This window comes from Sminthopsis crassicaudata, chromosome 3 (genome assembly GCF_048593235.1).
Source record: "Sminthopsis crassicaudata isolate SCR6 chromosome 3, ASM4859323v1, whole genome shotgun sequence".
Lineage (NCBI taxonomy): Eukaryota > Metazoa > Chordata > Mammalia > Dasyuromorphia > Dasyuridae > Sminthopsis > Sminthopsis crassicaudata.
This window is the reverse complement of record NC_133619.1, coordinates 265,595,987-265,616,075: the sequence shown is the minus strand read 5'-3', so window position 1 is coordinate 265,616,075 and position 20,089 is coordinate 265,595,987. Positions and strand designations below refer to the sequence as shown.

The following is a 20,089-nucleotide window of genomic DNA, read 5'->3' as shown; positions in this document are numbered from 1 at the left end:
AAACTGAGGGAGACAGAGTTAAGTGACTTCTTCATGATCATGCAACTAGCAAAAGTTCAGGGTCAGCTTTCAGTTCAAATCTTTCAAGAATTCAGGCCCAGTTCATTATCTTCTGACCACTTACATAGGTTGAGGAAATTGAATCTCTGAGAACTTAAGTGATTTACTGTATTGCTCTGCATCTGGGATGAAATTTGAACTCATCTTCATTTGTTCAAATTTGGTCTCAGACACTTACTGACTGTATGATCCTGATCAAGTCATTGTTTGCTTTAGATTCCTCATCTGTAAAATGAACTGGAAAAGGAAATGGTGAATTACTCCAGTGTCTCTGCCAAGAAAACCCCAAATGGGATCACAAAGAGCCATGAAACTACTGAGCAACAAAAAATATCAGAACTAGGAGTCGCCCAGATCCTCTGACTCCAAATCTAATTCTATTTTAAAGAATTTAATGTTATTTTTTTCAATTACATATAAAAATAATTTCTAAATATTCCAAAAAATTTTTGAATTTCAGATTCTCTTTCCCTCCCTCTCTTACTCTTCATGTAGAAGGCAAACAATTTGATATATTATACATGCATAGTCATGCTAAATATATTTCCATATTAGTCATAAAAAAACAAACTATCCACAAATGCCCAAGAAAATAAAGCTTAAAAATGTGCTTTGATCTGCATTCAGATTCCACCAGTTTCTTTCTATGTAAGTGGATAGCATTTTTTATCATAAATCCATTGGAACTGTTGTAGGTTATTGTATTGCTGAGAATAGCTAAATCATTTTCAGTTGATTGTTATACAATATTGCAGTTACTGTGTACATCATTCTCCTTGTTTGGTACTTTTTACTTTGAATTAATTCATATAAGTCTTCTCAGATTTTTCTGGGAGTATCCCGCTCATCATTTTTATAGCACAATAGTATTCCATCACAATCATATACCATGACTTATTTAGCCATTCCTCAATCAGTGGGCATTTTCATAATTTCCAACTCTTTGCCACCACAAAAATGCTGCTACACGTATCATTGTACATTAGGTTGTTTTAGCTTTTATTTTTGATCTTTTTGGAATACAGGCTTAGGAATGCTAATGTTTGGTAAAATGGTATGTATGTATGTATGCATGGGTTTTATAGTCCTTTGGACATATTCTAAATTACTCTCCAGAATGATTCAATCAGTTCACAACTTCTCCGGAAGTGCATTTGTATCTCAATTTTCCCACATTGCCTCCAACATTTATCATTTTGTTTTTCTGTCATATTAGCCAATCTGATAATTAGGATGTAGTACCTCAGTGTTGTTTTAATTTGCATTTCTCTAATCAATAGTGATTTAGAGCATTTTCCCACATGATTTACTAACTTTGATTACTTTATCTGAAAAATGCCTGGTATTATCCTTTGAATATTTGTCAATTGAGGAATGACTTATATTCTTATAAATTCTACTCAGTTCTCTATGTATGTGAGAAATAAGGCCTTTATCAGAGAAACTTGATATAATTTTTTACTATGTATTTTTCTCTTTTCCATTTCCCCCTGTTTATCCTATTCTCTCTCCTTTTACCCTATCTATTCTCAAAAGTGTTTTGTGGATAGCTAGATGGTGCAGTGAATAGAGTGCTGGTCCTGAAGTCAAGAAGTCCTGAGTTCAAATTTGACCTCAGACAATACCTACTAGTTGTGTTATGCTGGGGGAGTCACTTAACCCCAATTCCCTTGCATAAAAAAGAAAGTGTTTTGCTTCTAACTGTTGACTCTTCCAATCTACCCTCCCTTCTATCAACTTCTCCCCTTCTTTCATCTCTCTTTCTCCTACTTTCCTACAGGGTAAAATAGATTTCTATATCCAAATGAGTGTGGTAGTTGTTCCCTCTTTAACCAATTCTAATGAGAATAAGGTTCAAGTACTGCCCTGCTCATTTTACTCATTTTCCCTTCCACTGTGAAAGCTCTTATCTTTCTTTTACATGAGATATTTTACCCTATTCTACCTCTCCCTTCCCCCTTCTCCCAGTGTATTCCTCTTTCTCACCCTTAATTAAATTTTTTTTTTTGGATATAATTACACCATATTCAACTCATGCTTATGCCCTCTATCTATGCATATTCCAGTTGCCCTAATAATGATAAAGTTTTTAGGAGTTAACAAGTATCATCTTTCCATGTAGGAATATAAACAGTCCAACCTTATTTAATCCCTTATGATTTCTCTTTCTTGTTTAATTTCTTATGCTTCTCTTGAGTCTTGCATTTTAAAGTGAAATTTTCCATTCAATTTTGGTCTTACATTGAGGATGCTTGAAAGTTTTCCATTTCATTAAATATAATTTTTTCTCCTAAAAGATAGTATTCCGTTTTCTGGATAGGTGATTGTTGGTTGTAATCCCATCTTCTTTGTCCTCTGAAATATCATATTCCAAACCATCTGATGCTTTAATTCAGAAGCTGCAAAATCTTGTGTTATCCTGACTGTTTGACATTATTATTATTATTATTATTGCTGCTTGCAATATTTTGTCCATAACTTGAAAGCTCTGAAATTTGGCTATAATATTCTTGGGAGTCCTAATTTTAAGATCCTTCCCTCCTTCCCTCTCTCTTTCCCTCACTTCCTTCCTTCCTTCCTTCCATCTTCCTCCTCTGTCTTGATTTCTTTCTCATCATTATAACTTCTGTCCTGTCCCTAACTCTACTTCACAACTTCTGACCCTCAAAATAAAAGTCCTTTCATGTATAGCGCTCTCTCTCTCTCTCTCTCTCTCTCTCTCTCTCTCTCTCTCTCTCTCTCTCTCTCTCTCTCTTTCTCTCTCTCTCTTGTATACAATATCTAATCATTCCCCTTTTATAGGTGACAAAGCCAAGGTTAGAGAGGTTGAGTTACTTATGCAAGGTCACAAAGCTAGTGAGTGACAATATCAAGACTTGGAATATAGTCCAGGCTTTAGAATACTAGTTTCTATTTAACTGAGCAAAACATTATAGTCATCAATGGCAAAAGAGCTCATGTTTTCCCAGAGTGCCTATCTCACAGGCAAGGCATATCTGGGTAATGGCCTACTTATGATTATTATAGGTATAACCCCACCCTATTGCAAATTTTTCTGCCCTTCTCTCTTATTTCCTTGTTGGATTCCTTCCCTTTGGGTTCTCTAGCCTCTTGTAAACCATGGGAATTTTAGTGTTACTATGCACACAATTAAATATAAAAGCTCTGAAATTCTGAAATGAATTAGAAGACAAGTGATCCTGGAAATGATTATTACTCTCTATTGAAAGGTAACTGCTATAAGATCTACACAAAGGGAGGAGAGAAGTCATTGGGAAATAAAGCAGTATAAAAACAATCAATAAAGCATTTATTTATTTTCAAAAGAAAGGTATCTGGGAGAAACAAAGTACTTAGGATTGGCACTACTAATAGAACTTTGCAAGGTGGAGAAATTATCTGCTACAAACTTTTAAATCCCATCAGAAATGAATGCCAGGTTGTGGTTTACATATAGGGATGCTGATGACATTGATTGGTTCCAGAATAAAAAGTATTTTTTATGGTTGCTTTTTCATATTGAAATGAGCAAATATGAATGAATCTATGCCAGGAACTCAGATCTGCTTTAAGCTACTGTACCATTATAAACATGCATGCACACATTGAAGGGGGAACTCTGAAAAGCAAGAACACAGAGAGAAGCCTTTAGCCCAATCAATACAGAAGACTGCATTTTAGATGTCATTTCTATGGATAGTTTCAACGTCTAATCAATTGTTCTTTAAAAACAAACACATAAACAACTCTTTATATGAAGTAAAAATCAGTCAGATACGGATATGTACTTGTCAAACTGTTTATTTGCCATTCACACTGGTTATAATATTGAATTTACAGAAGAAAGTGTGGTACAAAGAAACTAAGTCTCCATAAGAACCACAAATGCAGTCCAGCTGCCCTATATGCCAGATATTAATTCTGTAGCACTACACTGGGTACTGCCTTGCATTGACTGGACAATTAAATGCCTACTCTTTTGTGGTATCAAGCAACATCTTGGTGAGGAGGGAAGTTATTTGTATTCTTTCATTTCTTATCTGGTTCAAAATGCCAGACCTGGAAAATTCCCCTTCAAATGTCCAGTAAATCAGTACTGGGGGAGGAAGGGAGGATTCCCCATGTGAATGATCCAGTGAACTTTGCAAACAAACCCAATAATTGCTAACCAAAGATATACTTTTGAGGGGGAAGGGGGAAGAAGCTGTTCAAAGGACACTGCTTTTCCTCTTGCTATTTTTTTCCAATAGCTTCACATGAGAAGCTGATTTTTGCATTAATTTTTTTGTACATCTGGAATACCACAAATAACCCACAGTTGTTCTGCACATTCATTTCCCCTACAACAAAGAGTGAACAGTTTTTTGATAGGAACCATGCTCTTAACTGTTGACAAAATTGGAATAAAAAGTAGTTCATTTTAAAGTCTAAAATAACCAGGGTAGAAAAAAAATTAGGTTTCTCTACAGTATTTAGCAAACATAAGGATAAGTTCCTTAAAAACACAAAAAAAGGGGAAAAGTTATTACAGGCACTAAAAATATTTTGCAATGAAGCTTAAAATCTATTTACATACATAAATACAATTAATTCTGTCAATGCAACTCTTTTTCAGAAAAGAGAAAAAATCCAAGTAGTCAGACTCATCAATACTGACTCAGCTAAATGAACAACTCATAAACAAATGGATATTTTGCTCAACGGTGTGTGTGTGTGTGTGTGTGTGTGTGTGTGTGTATGTGTATGTGTGTGTGTATTTATGTGTGAGTATACATACCTTTGTATACATATATTTGTGAGAGCAAAAATGAATTACATTTTCTGAGATTGTTAAACTAACTTTCAGGTATGGAAAAAACAGGACAGAATGTCCCAAGAAAACAGGTATTTCAAGATAGAAATACTCAATTCTAAATTACAGGTTGCTTTAGTGAAACCATTCATTTTCTTTTTAATCAGAGCATTTCTGTTTATCTACAAAGAAACCCCAAGCAGCAGAAATGCTGCTTATTTACTCTCTGATTTTAATTTGTACTGTAGGTTTCGGTTTCCAAGTGTTTCTGCATTTGGATAGCAGAATAGAACCCAAATGGCTGGCAAAATCTGTTTTGCTAAAAGAAACCCTACATTCAGGAGAAAGGCTGACTCATTGTCTTCCTTTAGTTAAAGGAAGAGAGTCTGGGAGTTTTATGTTCACCATATTTGTTATTTAGAGAAAACCCTTATAGTTTGATAGTTCAGGGAAAAAAGAGTATGTGTATGGGGGAGACAGAGACAGAGGGACAGAGAGTCAGAGAGACATTTGAAAGGAAGACATAGAGACAGACAGAGACAGAGGCCCAGAGAAAGAGACAGAGCTAGAGAGACAGAGAGAGGAGAGGAAGAAGGGTGATGGGGGAGGAGAAAAATAGAAAAAGTGTGAAAAACAGACCACATGCAGAGACAGACACAGATACACGGAGGTATACAGAGACATAGATATACAGAAGAAAATCAGGAGCAGAGCCAGACACACACATACACACATATACCACAGAGGAGATGTAACTGTTTAGAATTGGGGAAAAGCAAAGAACTGAGAAATATTAGCAAATTGAATTCATGAGACAATGAATAATAATTTATCCAAATTTTCTTTTTCAATTCACAAAATGTTTTCTACACTTTGGGTAAGTCACTTAATCTTACTGGCTTCATTTTCTCACCAGAAAAAATGAATGTATTGTATAAGATGGCTTTTTAAGGTCCTTTCCAGCTCTGAATCTATAATCCTTTGACATCATGAAATTCAATTATTGGCCATTGTAGGGAAATTCAACTGATATGCTTGAAATAGTACACTTTGTTTTTTGTTTTCATTTTTGTAATCTCTGTAGGTCTTTAAGGGAGCTCCTTAAAGAAAATAGTTTTGAAGTCTGAGTGAAACTACTTTGTAATAAACAACAAAGATTTAGTTGACTTAAAAAAAAACCTAAATATTGTTTGTTTCTGTATATTAGGAGTGACATTCTCAATGACCAATTCAAAGGATTAATAACTAGGGATTCTATTAGATAGTTATGAGATCATATCTGCTTTTTTTTTTAAATGAAGGCTTAACTGAAGAAAATATTTACTTTTATCTTTATACTGGGTACTAGGTTGAATTCAAGATGGATTTCCTAGAGATATAAGATTATTACTGGGAAGGATTGAAAATTTTCAGCTTTCTGTGAGATGCTATCTAAGGCCATGAGGGACAACGTGGCCAAAATCTTATGAAAATAATGTTATTTAATCTGGGAATATAAATTGAAGTTTTTCTTGAAATAAAAATTAAAATTCTATGAAAATAATGTTGTTTAATCTGGGAATATAAACTGAAGTTTTTCTTGAAATAAAAATTAAAATTCTATCATTGTGGGCCATTTTTGCTGCTAGCAAATATAGTATCAAACATGAAACTGAACTAAAAAGAGAGTTTTAGACCTAAAATTAAAAAATCAACAACATTCTGTGTTTTTCTGACTCATGATATAGCTCTTTCATTAGATGAAAATGGTTTGACTGACAACATAAATTGTTTAATTTGTAACTTTTTATACCAAAGTGCTACTGCATTAATGTATAACAAATAAGCAAAATAACTTTTTAAAACTCAAAAACAAGTTGTTTTTAAATAAGTCCAGCTGTTTTGCTGCCTGCAGCCAAGGATCTTTCTAATTTGAATCCTTAAAAAAAATTTTAGCATCAAACATTGATGCAAAGTCGAGTTTTCAAATACTCTTCAGAGTTGACCTGCAATTGTTTCTTCTAATTTAAGAGGTACATTAAATAACAATCAGATATTTTTGAACAAATATATGTCAATATCAGCAGTTTGTACTTATATGAAGTCACACAACTGCATTTCAACTAAATTATCAAACAAAAACAGTGCCATAAAATATAGAATGATGTCTAATCTGTTTGAATCTTAAGGATGGGCAGGAGTACCAGGAATTTCTAATATGCTATGTAGGTGTATAGGGTTTTCCCATAGAATTAAGGGGCTCTGCTGAGGATGGGAAGGGGAGTTCAAGGGGAGAGTTAGAGAAGAAATACTGCAGCAGGAGCACAAAACTGGGCTCCATTTATGCGTGTTGTTCCTGCATTGTAACAACAATGTTGGTGTGCATGGACAGTGATTGATGCACATGGATGCTGTGCAGTCAAATGTCAACTTAGATGTCAGCTTCTGGATTCACCCACCAAAAAACTCATGGAGACAACAGCTGTTCTTCCACTCCCGATTTTTTGAGGTGATCAGAAACTTTATGCCAGGGCACAAGTTATAAGTTTAAAGACATTTTCTATAGGCTAGAATACTTTGTGTGCTCTGGATTCAGAAGTTCTTCTCATCTTAGACCTAACCAGCTGAAAAATCAGTTGAGACCCACAAACTCCCAATTAGGTTATAGCTTGGAACTCAGCTCCACTATGACGTATTCTATTTTGAGTGTCTGAAAAAAATCAGAAACCTGGGTAACTTACAGTAAGCTGTGAGGTGTTAGAACCAGACCCCTGGGCCCCTGGTACTCTCTCTTATAGACAATGAAGCCTCCCTGAAGAATTAAAGACTGTATTTGGCCTTCCTTATTTGAAGAGAGGCAGACAGATGTGATATGTTTTGTTGAATACAACTCTGTGTTACTGATTCTTAAAGAGGCCCTCAGTGTTTGAAAAACCAGTTAAAACACTGTTGTTATCTACAACATAGTTGATTTAAATGAAAGGGAGTTAAAATGTAAACAGTATTTCTGAACTATGAAGTGATCCTATTACCCATCCTTTTTCCCCTCAGTCTTTTTCAATGTGATATATTTAACTTTGATTGCTACCCCCAAAAATGCAGTACTTGATTGTTTTCCCTCTTACTATAAGTACATTTAAATAATAAAAGTATTAACACACAAGTAAATGTCTAGACATCAAGATACATAAATACCTGGGAACTCACTATAGGAGTACAGTAGTTGAAAATGACCCAAGGCTGTAGCTGTCACTTTAAAAACAACTACACCAAGTTCAAAGGAAAAGTTAAATAAAACCTCAGTGAAAAGGGAATTGATTCTTTCAACTGTCAAAGCAAGAAAAAAGCAAGCACAGTTTTATACATTAAAAAAACCACCCAAATGCAAATATGCATTTTGCAATTTATAAGGTGCCTAAAAAAGAAATAAAAATGAATTAGATGCAAAATAGGATGAGTTGCATTCCCCAAAACCAAAATTCCAAACTTTGGAATATACAACTTAGCTAAAAATCTAAGTCAAGGATATAAAACCTTTCTTTTATTCACAGCATTGCTAAATCAGAAGCATTCACAGTTTCCCTCTGGGAACCTACCTATACTTCCTTACAACTATTAATGGGTCCATATGGTGAAGTAGACATACTCTGGTTGTGGTGGGTGTAAAAATCAGAGATGGATCAAACAGTATTTGTGAACTGTAGGATCTCTGAGTTAGTGGATGCTTAAGAGGCCATTGGTCTGGAACTAGATCAGAGTAATGAACTACTTCAAAACCAATGGTATAACCATTTGGGGTCCTTTTGGTTCCAGAAGGCTCTATCTCCTGAAAAAGAGACCATTTCAAGGAAAATATTGTTCTTCTTTGCAAATTGCCTAAATGAAATAATGACACAGTGACCAAAACGGCCTAGCCACCAGAGGGAGTTCCTTCTGAAAGGAGTGAAACAGCCTTCAGGTTCCATAGGGCAATTGGAATAACTCTGGGAAAAAGTAGATCAAAGCAAATTCAGTTCTGGCCCATCTCTAGGTAAAATTCAATATGGTCGCCATACTGCTTCTTCCAGCCTTGCTGTGGTACCCATGTTGGTTGGGGAGTTGCTGTGACTGCCTTCAGCTTCAACCACATCACTTTGGTTGGGAAGATTGGGGTTGAGGAGGGTAGATCCTGTGGAAGCATTAGTGCAAGGAGGCAGGATACGTGGAGGGGAGCGGTCTCCACCAGACATCATTGAGAACTGATAGGACCCTGCAGACGTTCCATAGTAGAGATGGTAAGACGGTGAACTTGTCTGAAAGGGGCTGCCTTGAGCCTGAGAAGATCCAGGATATGGAGGGGGTAAGTAAGTGTGGTATCTTGTGGCAGTGGTCATGGCAGACATACCAATTCCTATTCCTGAAGTGACTGGAGTTGGGGTATAGGTAAAAGCTCCTGGGTAATGCATACGAGCATCAGAAATGGATGGAAGAGTTGGGAATTGCCGCGGATCACTGAATGCTGTCAGGTCAGAAGCAGCTGTAGGAAGAAAAAAAGACAGAGCTGAAAACAGACTGAGTGATGGAATCCGATTTTCAGAGTATAAATGGCACATTTTAACAATGCTTTAAAGTAACAGGGGAAATAATAGTATTTTGTCAATGTCTTAACAGATTATAATTCTTTGCATCTAGGTAGCACCATAATGCATAGAGCACAGGGCTTGGAGTCAGGAAGACATCTTCATGAATTCAAATATGGCCTCAAACACTTACTAGCTGTGTGATTCTGTGCAAGTGACTTAAGCCTGTTTGTCTCAGTTCCTTATCTATAAAGTGGGCTGGAAAAGGAAATGGAAAACCACTCCAGTATTTTTGCCAAGAAAATCCAAAAAGGGGTCACAATGAGTCTGAAGAGTTAATAATTACAATAATTAGCCTATAATATTTTTTTTCCAGCCTACTCAATTCTTCCTTGTTTACTTAGTCTGAGTCAGACTTATAGAATTGTAATCCTGGAAGGAATAAGGAAGATTATCTAGTCAAAAACTCTTAATTGTATGAATGAAAAAAATAGAAATCCAGAGAAATTAATTGACTTGCCCCAAATCATTCAAAGCTAGAGTTAGAACACAGGTGTTCTATGTCCAGTCCAAAGTCTTTTCTAATATATCATATTGCTTTTCCAATTAGAATCTTGGTGTCATTAATACATATAGTAACAATGAACACTAGCAACTTAAAAAAATAATGTCATATTGATTTTCATTTTCATCTAAGCTGTTACTTCAGGTAGCCCCATGGGTCTGTTTGTTGACTTCAGGTTTATTTCCTTTCCCCAGCCCCCTTGTCCTAAAGTACTGTTTCCTCCCCACCTGAAATTGATAAGCTTGATTTTTATATAATTTTTCCAAAACTTACAATTATATATTTTACTAGAGATTTTTTTTTGACATGGGATTTGCTTTTTTGTAAATTTTTTCACATGACAAGATGCTCATAAAAATTTATGTGGGATGGGCAAGTCCTAGTTGTAAACTCATCTTCCTTGAATTGTGCATTTATAGCTTTGTTGACAGATATTAATGATTTCCAGTGTATCTTTCTTTGTTCTTAACCAAAAGCTGCCCTACACATTTGTGGAAGGAGTTGGGGTCAGAAATGAGAACCCTTGCAGAGTGTATAGATAATTTAAAGATTAGAAATGTATGGTCTATTGTGTGTAGTTTCTGGGTAAAAAGTAAGACTGCTTGATGTAATAATTAACTTATGTATTAATTATTAGTGATGAGGATAATGATAAGGAAATAAGATTGATATAAATACCATAGCTATCAAAAAATCACAGTTTTAGACAGTTCTCACATAATTCTATAACTCATCAAAATGTGACAGTAGACATTATCTTTTTGTTTGAGAGTTAATATAAAGACTTGACAGAACTAGAATATTTCTCTGAAGAAGGAGGTTTCAATATGGCTTATTCATACTTGGAAGATGGTAACAGGTGACCAATATTCAATGTTTCAAGCCTATTATCTGAGTCAGACTGCTATTATATGAGGTAAAAGTTATAACACATATTCTCTAAATGAGCTGATCTGTGGATTGAAATGCTATGGTGAGAGGAATGTGGCAAAACCAATGGAAAACTGGACCTGAATTCAAGCAGACTTTATTTCAATTCCTACCTTTAACACTTGCCAGCTGTTTGACCCAGAGATAGTCACTTAGTCCTTATGTGCTTCAAGCAACTACTTAGGACTTATCTTTTCAGTCATAGATGAATAGTGAGTTTCATTGATATATGATGGAGGTATTAAATATGTGACTTGTGGGTTACATGAGGTCCACAACATTCCTAATCGAGTTTGTGATCCAAACCAGGTTAAAGTGTAGTACCTGACTTGAATGTGAACATGAGTGTGAATTTGAGGCCTTCAAGGGTTTTTATGTAGTTTCTATTTGAGTTTGACACAATTGATGTAGGTTATTCTTACATGGGAAGCTCCTGGATAATAAAAACCACAGATCCTTTGTCTTATGGTGAAAGAATAATCTGTCCTCTCAAAACTGTGAAAGTTTCTGGCAACATCCAATATTAATACCAAACTCCCAGCCCCTCTAGAACTCACTGAGAATATTAGGGGGGGAGGGAATCTCATTTTCAAGTAATTACTTCTGCTAATCATTATTAGAGCAAATAAGAACAAAAAAAGTTTTATAAACTGATATTAGCTAGAGATTGTCCTTCCTCTCTCTTCCAAAGGAAAATATTAGAAAATCTTATAGTTAGAAGAGATATTAGAGATTATCTATCTATTGATATCTCTTCATTTTATAGATGATAAACTGCCACCTAGAAAATCAAAGGGATTTATCTCAATATGTACAATCATTAAGTCACAGAACTTGGACTTGGATTTTCTGATTTTAAGTTCTGTGCTCTTTCCACAACCTGAAGCCTCTCTTTGCTCTCAAGAACAGCTGTTCCCCACACTTGATCTCTCTCCTTGTGACTTTGAATCATGACATCTGCTTTTATTAACTCCCAAAGCTTTGCTTTCAGTCAAGCTAGAAAACTCATATCACTGTTCTCACTATATCATCTGGACTCTTGTGAGAGGGCAGGGTCAGAAGGAAAGAGTTAAGCAAATGAAATCAACTTGTTTGATTTGGTACAATGTTCAGGATACAAATAGATGAGTTCACTTGTTTCTAAAGATTGCTTCACCTGCCCTGAATAAGGAAAGTTGAATTTGCTGGAAAAATGAATGGAAAGGTCATTTAGTTTCACTGCCATGTCTGCAAGTATGATGTCAGTACTTGCCCAACCACTATGTTGTAACTCCCTAATCCAAAATTACAGACACCAGAAGGGGCAGGCACAGCAATGAGTTGTCAGAGGCATAAGAAATGGAATGAAGCTATAATTCTGTCAGAGCAAAACAGACCTCACTGTATTCAACTGAACCAACATTTTAAAGTACCTACTGTGTGTTGCACTCATGCTAAACAGTAAGGCTACAAAGTAATAGGTCTTTTGTGCCTTCTTGGTGGTTTTCCAAAGACCAGCATACTTTTGCCGGATAATAGCTATTCCTCATTACCAGGAACTATTTCTCAAGCCCAATTGTTCACTAGACTCATATTTCCCTCATGAAGCAGCTCAGAATACCATGTGTCCCAATTCAAATAGCCCATCTAAATGTTTATTTTTCTTTTTAGAAAACTAACCTAAACACACATTTGACTGTGATTTTACCTATTCCTGCCTTTGGGCTAGCCTTAATAGAGATAGCAGCGGGGGTGGGGGTGGGGACCCTGACACCCACAGTGTCTCTGGTTTAAAAGTAGGAAGTCTGAGGATTAACAAGTTTAGGCATTTGGGGTGGAAATGATTCACAAATGATCACTGGGCTAAATATTTGCCATGACAGCTCAACTCTTCCTTCTGAAGTTTGACATGGATGAAGGCAGCTCCAGTCCATCGCCCCTCCTACCATCCCCAAAGGATTAAACAACCTGAGCTGATAATGGGTCTCCTTAAAAGGATCCTTCCCATGACTCAGATTAATGCATGCTGATAGTCCTTTCATTTGGCAGCCACAAATCACTTTTTTTTTCTTAAGGAAGAAGGAAGAAAAATTCAGATGACAACTGTTTTCAAAGGGGAAAATTTGTGTGAAAGTGTGTGTGTGTCTGTGTATATGTGTATACTCTCTGCACACATCTGCAAAGAAGGAAATTCAGGAAGGTGAGGAAAGCAAAGGTAATACAAAGTAGTTTGACTGGATTAAAAGGTAGAGCAGACAGTGTAGTGTCAGGTTCTCAAAGCTTGCTGGCTTGTGAGGCAGTTTGCTTTCATGTGCCTCAGTCCCCTCCTATTTCCAAGTTTATTACAATACTTTGCAGGCCTACATTATATGCTTGATTTCTTAGGAAGGGGCGGTCTGCCAAGTTTAAAAGTAGTCTCCATTTCTGTTTCCTTCAATCAGCAAATGCAGGCCTGTAGCTCCTTCTTTGTTCTGAAGAACAGAGTATAAAATGGCACCTGAATTTTTGTCTGTGGAAATTCCAGGTAATTTTTTCCCCTCTATTTATGTTCCCACTTCCCCGTGGTCCCTTTGTTAAATTAGAAACCATACAAGTTCTTAATTAACCCCTTACTATACAGAAACTAAGCTAGGATTTATCTTGGGATAGAATAGGTTATTGCTAAGTTTTAACTTTAATAGCCCCCCAAGGCTCCTATCTTGGTCAACTGTAGCAAGATAGCTTTGAGCTGTAGTTTTCTACCTGACATGAATTAAAAACAAGAAAAACATCCTGGCCAAGTAGAGCTGCTGACATAATGAATACCAAGGAACAGCCACATAGTAAGGAAATTCCCATTGAAGAGGGAGGCTGAGGCTACATAACCTAATGGGTCCAAGAAAAATAGTACATGATTCAGACATAGAATATAGCCAGTGGACATAGCTCAGATGCCAAGACAAGTCAGGGGAAGCTGACACACAGGGTTTTGAAAGCATACTTTGTTCCTTAGGGACAAACCCATAAGAACAAGCAAGATAAAACTTACACTGCCTTTAAAACCTTCACACAGTAGGAAACATAGAAATGGAGCAGCAGATGTTAGAAAATATCTAAAAAAAGGGAGAGTATCACCTAGTACTACCATTGAAGCCCAGTTTGCTTGTGGCCAGTTCTACCAAGGGCTGTCAAGAACCTTTACACAAATGTTGCTAGGATTTAAGTGTTTGGTGGAATCATCAGTAACCTCAGTTAATCGTAAAAGAAATAATGACAAGACATTCATCTGAAGTATATGGGGAAGGAAGACTGATCCTCTTTTCTATTCCTTGCCCCTAGTCTGCCATGTGGGAAGACAACAAAAGTGATATGTTTTAACAGAATAAAAGAAGTGATAATCTCCCTGTACTCTGCTCTATCACAACATATATAGATTATTGGGTTCTATTCTGATATTGAATTTTAACAGCAACATAATATCAATATACCTGAGGTCATTCAGAGGAGATCAACTAATAGTGAGGGGACAAGAAATTACGCCATAACAGAATCAGTTACAGGAACTGGGCATGTTTTGAATGGAGAATTTGAAGGACTGGTCAGTTGGAAAATTGTGGGTTCTGATATTTATTACTAGTGTGGATATGGCCAAGTCACTAAGCTTCTCTGAGACTAATTTTCCACATTTATAAAACAGGGATAATAATAACTTGCATCACCCATCTCACAGGGTTGTTATAAGGAAATTGCTATATGTCAATGAAAGCCTATTTCTTTAATTCCAATATCCTCCTGGTAATGCTATCATATGGTTGTGAATCATGGAACAACATGATCTTGGAATAATCCAAATTGCCAGTGACAAAAAGGATAAAGAAAAGGGGATGGTGAGTTTAAGGAGACTGTAGCATATTACCAATGATGACTTTTGGTGACAAGAAACATCAAAGGTATAATAAAAAACATATGCCTAAAAAAGGAGACAGATTGGTCATATAACAAGAATATAAAACAATAATACCTTTTTTTGTTGCTATGTCATACTGTTGACTCAGATTGAGCTTTCAGTACACTAAAAAAAAAATCAGATTTTTTTTTTACAGGAACAGCTAACCAACTATGTACCTCCCCTATGCTGTACTTGTGAAGTTAATTTTTTAATCCTAAATTTAATACACTATGCTTATTCCTATTAAATTTTATCTTATCAATTTACCTTATCCTGTTGAAATCTTTTATTCCTGTTGAAATTCTGATTTTGTGACCTATTGTGTCACCTCTCTTTCCTGCATCATCATCTACATATGTGACAGACATGTTTTCTAAGTATTTCCCTAGGTTATTGATAAAAAAACCCCAAACTTTGCATAGTACAAGAGAATGGCAAATTCTTATGGAATTCTGTTAGACATGTCCCTCCAAAACCCACTAATGACCAATTTTTAAATCCAGTCATTCAATCAGTTCCAAAACCACTATTCTAGTCAATATGTCTTTTGTCAAATATTTTGTTCAAACCTAAGCATACTACCTCTACAGCAGTTCCTAGGTTTACAAATCTAAATACTCTGTGGAAGATTTATGAAAAGACAAAGATAGTAAAGAAGGAAGAAACTGTTTTCTTCACTGATGTGTTCAGAGACCCATTTCCATATTAATATCATCCTGCTTGGTCCCAGAGAGAACTAGGACTAGTAATTTCGAATGGAACCCAATAATGTATATATGTTGTGGTAGAGCAGAGCATAGGGAAATTATCACTTCTTTTATTCTGTTAAAACTTTCTGTTAAGTGACAGGGAGATATATTTTCACAATTAAAGTTGCTTTAAAATGGAAGAGTCTCCTTCATTAAATAGAAAGCTCCTCATCACTGGAAATGTTTAAGTGAGGCTGGATCACTATTTGTCAGAGGTGAAATTCTGCCATATTAAAAAGTTGAAATGAATGTCATTTAAAGTATCTTCCAACTGTGTAAGTTTATCATTCACATTTCCTTTAGCAAGTCTGATATATTTTAAAATCCTAATTGGTTTGGCTTGTGTCCATTCCATAGTTTCAAAAAATTGAAAAAAATGTTCAATTGGAATAAGGGAACAATTTTCCTTTTCTTTTTCAACAAATGCATTTTGCCACATAATGTCAACTTTCTTTTCCTTGAGCAAGGTAAGCTTTAAGAAGCAGAAGATCATATTGTGCACAGGTTAACCTGCTTATGGCATAAACAAGAGAAGCACACATACTCTCTCTATAGAGAGTTGTTATACAAGTTTTGTCTTCTTATCTTTGAAAGTTTGTGGTTGCCTACTGACCTCTGCAATAATTCAACTTTCACAAGTTAAATCTATCATTGTATGTAAAAGTAGCAGTTGATATTTCAGGGAGCACTCAAATGTAAAGGTACAAACTAGGCCAGACTCATAGTCTAGCCAGCTGACCCTCAGGCTTCTCATTTTTTAAAAGTGAGGATTGAATTCTATGATTTTCAAGGTCTCTTTTTGCTCTATGATTATTTCTGATGGCAAAATATGAGGTTAAGAATCAGAAAATTTTATTTTTAGAAAAACTTAAACATGACATGTTTTTCAATTTAAAATTGAATTTAAATTAAGTAAAATAAGTTAAATTGAATTTAAATCTTATCTTTCCACTTTCCTTTCTTTCTTTTCAAAGTAACTTTTCCACCACTTTCACTTCTTGAATCTTCTACCATAGCTGGAGTTGTTAACAAATTTCCACCACTTACTTGAAAGTCGGCTGGAAAGCTCTGCAGAAAGAGATGACATACCACTGGCTCGCCCAGGGGAAATAGGTGTTGCTGGGTGTACAGAAGGAGAGGCAATAGATCCCAAATATTGGTAAGACTGGTCATAGGACCAAGGAGGGGAAGGCTGGATTTGCTTTGTATCTGGAAAAAAAGAAGAAAGAGTTATTATAACAGAGAAGATTACTATTCATATTATTATAATAATTGTTATGGGTTCTCAAAGACTACGCCAAATAGAACAGAAATTGTACAGGATCCTTTTGATCTTCATAGATTTCAAGTATGGGCCCCATGGTATGCTGCATATCTGTTGTATGAAGACTGGGCTTAATCAAAACCTCCGAGGTACATAAGCAGATTCTGGCTACAAGTAATGATTCAGCCACAGCTGCTCACAAATACTATCTTCCTAAGGCATGGAAACAGTTTGATCTTCATCATTTGTGGTGGTACTGAATAAATCTTAAATCCTAAAAGTACAGTATTATTATTATTATCGATATTATTCAAGAACCCTAAAACAATCAATCTCTGATTAAATAGATGTTATTTATATTCATCTTCTGGTTCCATATGTTATTCAGTGAGAATGATATATAAAAGAGAAACAGTTCATTGACTAAAATGATACTCTCAAGATATTAATGGAATAAGAAAAATGTCTTCAGATAGTTGGGTAAATGTTCAGGGGAAGACTTAGAGCAAGTCACAGACAATAACTGCTTGAGATGAGAATTCATTGAAGGATTACAATCCACAGAGCATTCCTGCAGATGAAATCTTAGACAGGACTGCCAAAGTCCTGAAGTAAAGTATAAAAACTGCCAAAACACAAAATGCAGTGATTTTATACAGGATAGATGTCAGAATATTTAACAGCTACACTGATGTGTCAATATTTAAAATCAATCCACAAGCACTTACTGAGAAGCGTGAAGTAAACTCAAGGCATTGTGATAAGTATGGTAAGCTGCCCCACCTTCAATTTATTGTAAAACTTTAGTTTATTACTACTCCTTTGAGAATTTACATCTGATGAAATTTCTTTCCAAAGATATCAGATGAATCCACATCAAAAATAATGTTTAACAAGATAAAGCTTCTTAGAGTGAAAATATTCACTGTATGATGGCCAAGCCAAGATTTTAAGACTTTAATATATGAATACATACATTTTAAGCCAAATCTTGAAAAAAATGACCACCTTCATTACCAGAAAGCATTTTGTTTCGAATTTTGGTCTTCTGTGTTTTAGGAGCAACTAATTTCTGTGTGTCCCAATTTAGTGGGCAAACACATTTGGAGATAGAGGATAGTATGACATCCAGAAAAAGCACTGGATTTGGGGTCAGAGGATCCATGTTCAAATACCAGCTCAGCTACCTGCATGCCTTGTTATTTGTCCTTCATTTTTGAAAAGGATCTGTGATATTATGGGTGAAGTCTTGTCTTGATAGTAAATTGGATTTGCAAGGCAGAATTGCACTAAGTTGTCAGCCTCCTTCTTTCTTCCTGAAATCTAGTGGCAGAACAAAAGTCAAACAACTGACAATGGATCAGGATGCAGTGGATGACCTTGATGTCTTTGATGTTTGACAAGTTCTAAGCACTCTACAATACCTGTTTCAACTGACTTCACAGGTGTTAGAACAAATTGTTCTTATCTACCCATTCCACTGGGGAAAGTCTTCACATGCTTGGGGCAGACAGTTCCCCAATTCATTGATAGATTTGAGGTTTCTCTCCCTCTCTCTCCCTCCCTCCCCCTCTGCTTTACCCCCCTTTCTCATATCTCATTTCTCTCTGTGTCTCTCTCTCTCTCTCTCTCTCTTCCTCTCTCTATCATTCATCTCATCTTTTTCTTTCTCTGTCTACATCTCTATCTCTCTGTGTCTGTGTATGTTTCTGTCTCACTTTACCTTCAAGCTGGTTTAGCCTATCTGCTGAGATTTTACTAGGATGCAGATTCTGTTCATGCTTTTTTGGAGTTACAGGCAAGAATTAAGTGCCAGGTAGGTACCAAAGATAGATTAGCATCCCTGAAAAGGATTCGGAACCCTCACACTAGTAGTGTTAGTCCTCCCTCAACACTCCATATATTCCTATGCCCTAAAGAAAAGGGGACAGAGTGCCAAGTTGAAACATGGCACAGTGGAGAGACAACTTGGCTTTGACTTCAGGAAAATAGGCTCAAGTTCATAAGCCTACTAGTACTGTGACTAGGCAAATCATTTAACCATTTTTTTTTAACCCTTTTGAAATTCTCTAAGTCAACAGGTTGCAAATTAGTTGCAGATTTGCAAGGATAGAGGGAATTCCACACTGAGAGTTCTCTACACCAAAGAAATCATACATTGAGTATAAAAAAAAATCTATGCAGGTGTTTTCCAATCAATATTACACAAAACCTTTGGAAAATAAAGCCCGTGTTGACCTATAACCAGGAATGCAGAGCTGCTACACTCTTATGCATATATGGAACATATTTAAATAGAACAAAAAGAATACCACTAGTGTATGATAATGTGATGTAATAATAGTATTACATCATAGAAGAATGGAAACAATGCTGTGTTTACAGTTAGAGGATTCAGATTCAAAGCCTGCTTTTGATTCTTATTGGGCAAGTTGGTCTGTACCTGTTGATACAATGGACAAATCATTAGATCTGGAGCCAGGAAGATCTGAGTTCAAATCCATACTCTGACATTTAATAGATGTGTGACCCTGGTTGGGCAAGTCACTTATTTTCAGTTTGCTTAGTTTACTCAACTGTATGATAGGGATAATAGCACCCAACTCACAGAGTTGTTGTGAGAATAAAAGGAGGGAATATCTGTAGAATGCATAGGACAGTGTTTGGCATGTAAGTAGGTACTTTATAAATGTTTATTCCATTCCGCTCCCCCACTGGTAAAATGAGGGGTTGAACTAAATGATCTAATAAAGTTCATTTCAGAATTAGGTCCTATGATTCATGCAGGTCTGATTTTTCAAAAATATGACATGCTTGTGGATTGGAGAGGAAAACTCCACTGCTAGAAAGCATATTGAAGGAATTAAGGGATAGTTATTATCCCATCATAAAACAATGGTGTATTTCCTTAGGGTGCAATATTTATGTCCCTTTTTGGAGCCATCTCTTAAAATAAGTGCACAGCTTAGGAGGGCTTTTAATAAAGACTGTTTTCATAATTAGGATGCTGGCAACTAAATGTCTCCTCAAGTCTCGAAAAAAATTATGCTTTACAACATAAAGAAATTACATTCTTCTAAATGACATATGTTTTCATTTTCTATTTAGCTCATAAGAGAACAAGACTATTGAAAAATTTTCTTCTTGACCTTCCTTCCTGAACAGAATTGTGTTTTGAAATTTACAGAACTCAGGGGAAGTTGGCCCTAAATTAATAAGTTTGTCATAGATTTAGGGATGAAGAGAATCTCAGTGGTCATCAAATTCAATTACTTCACTTTACA

At 35.8% G+C, this 20,089-nt stretch overlaps 1 protein-coding gene across 2 annotated transcripts in view; it reads right to left on the bottom strand.

Moving 5' to 3' along the window:
• Positions 1-3,845: 3,845 nt before the first annotated feature.
• RUNX1 (RUNX family transcription factor 1) overlaps positions 3,846-20,089 on the bottom strand; it is a 313,280-nt gene continuing 297,036 nt past the window's right edge. For both annotated transcript variants that reach the window (XM_074300678.1, XM_074300679.1), the window contains 2 exons: positions 16,589-16,750; positions 3,846-9,347 (listed from right to left, as the gene is read on the bottom strand). In XM_074300678.1, coding sequence (XP_074156779.1) covers positions 8,869-9,347; positions 16,589-16,750 — 641 coding nt within the window. In that variant the 3' untranslated portion in view covers positions 3,846-8,868. The remainder of the gene's footprint in view (positions 9,348-16,588; positions 16,751-20,089) is intronic.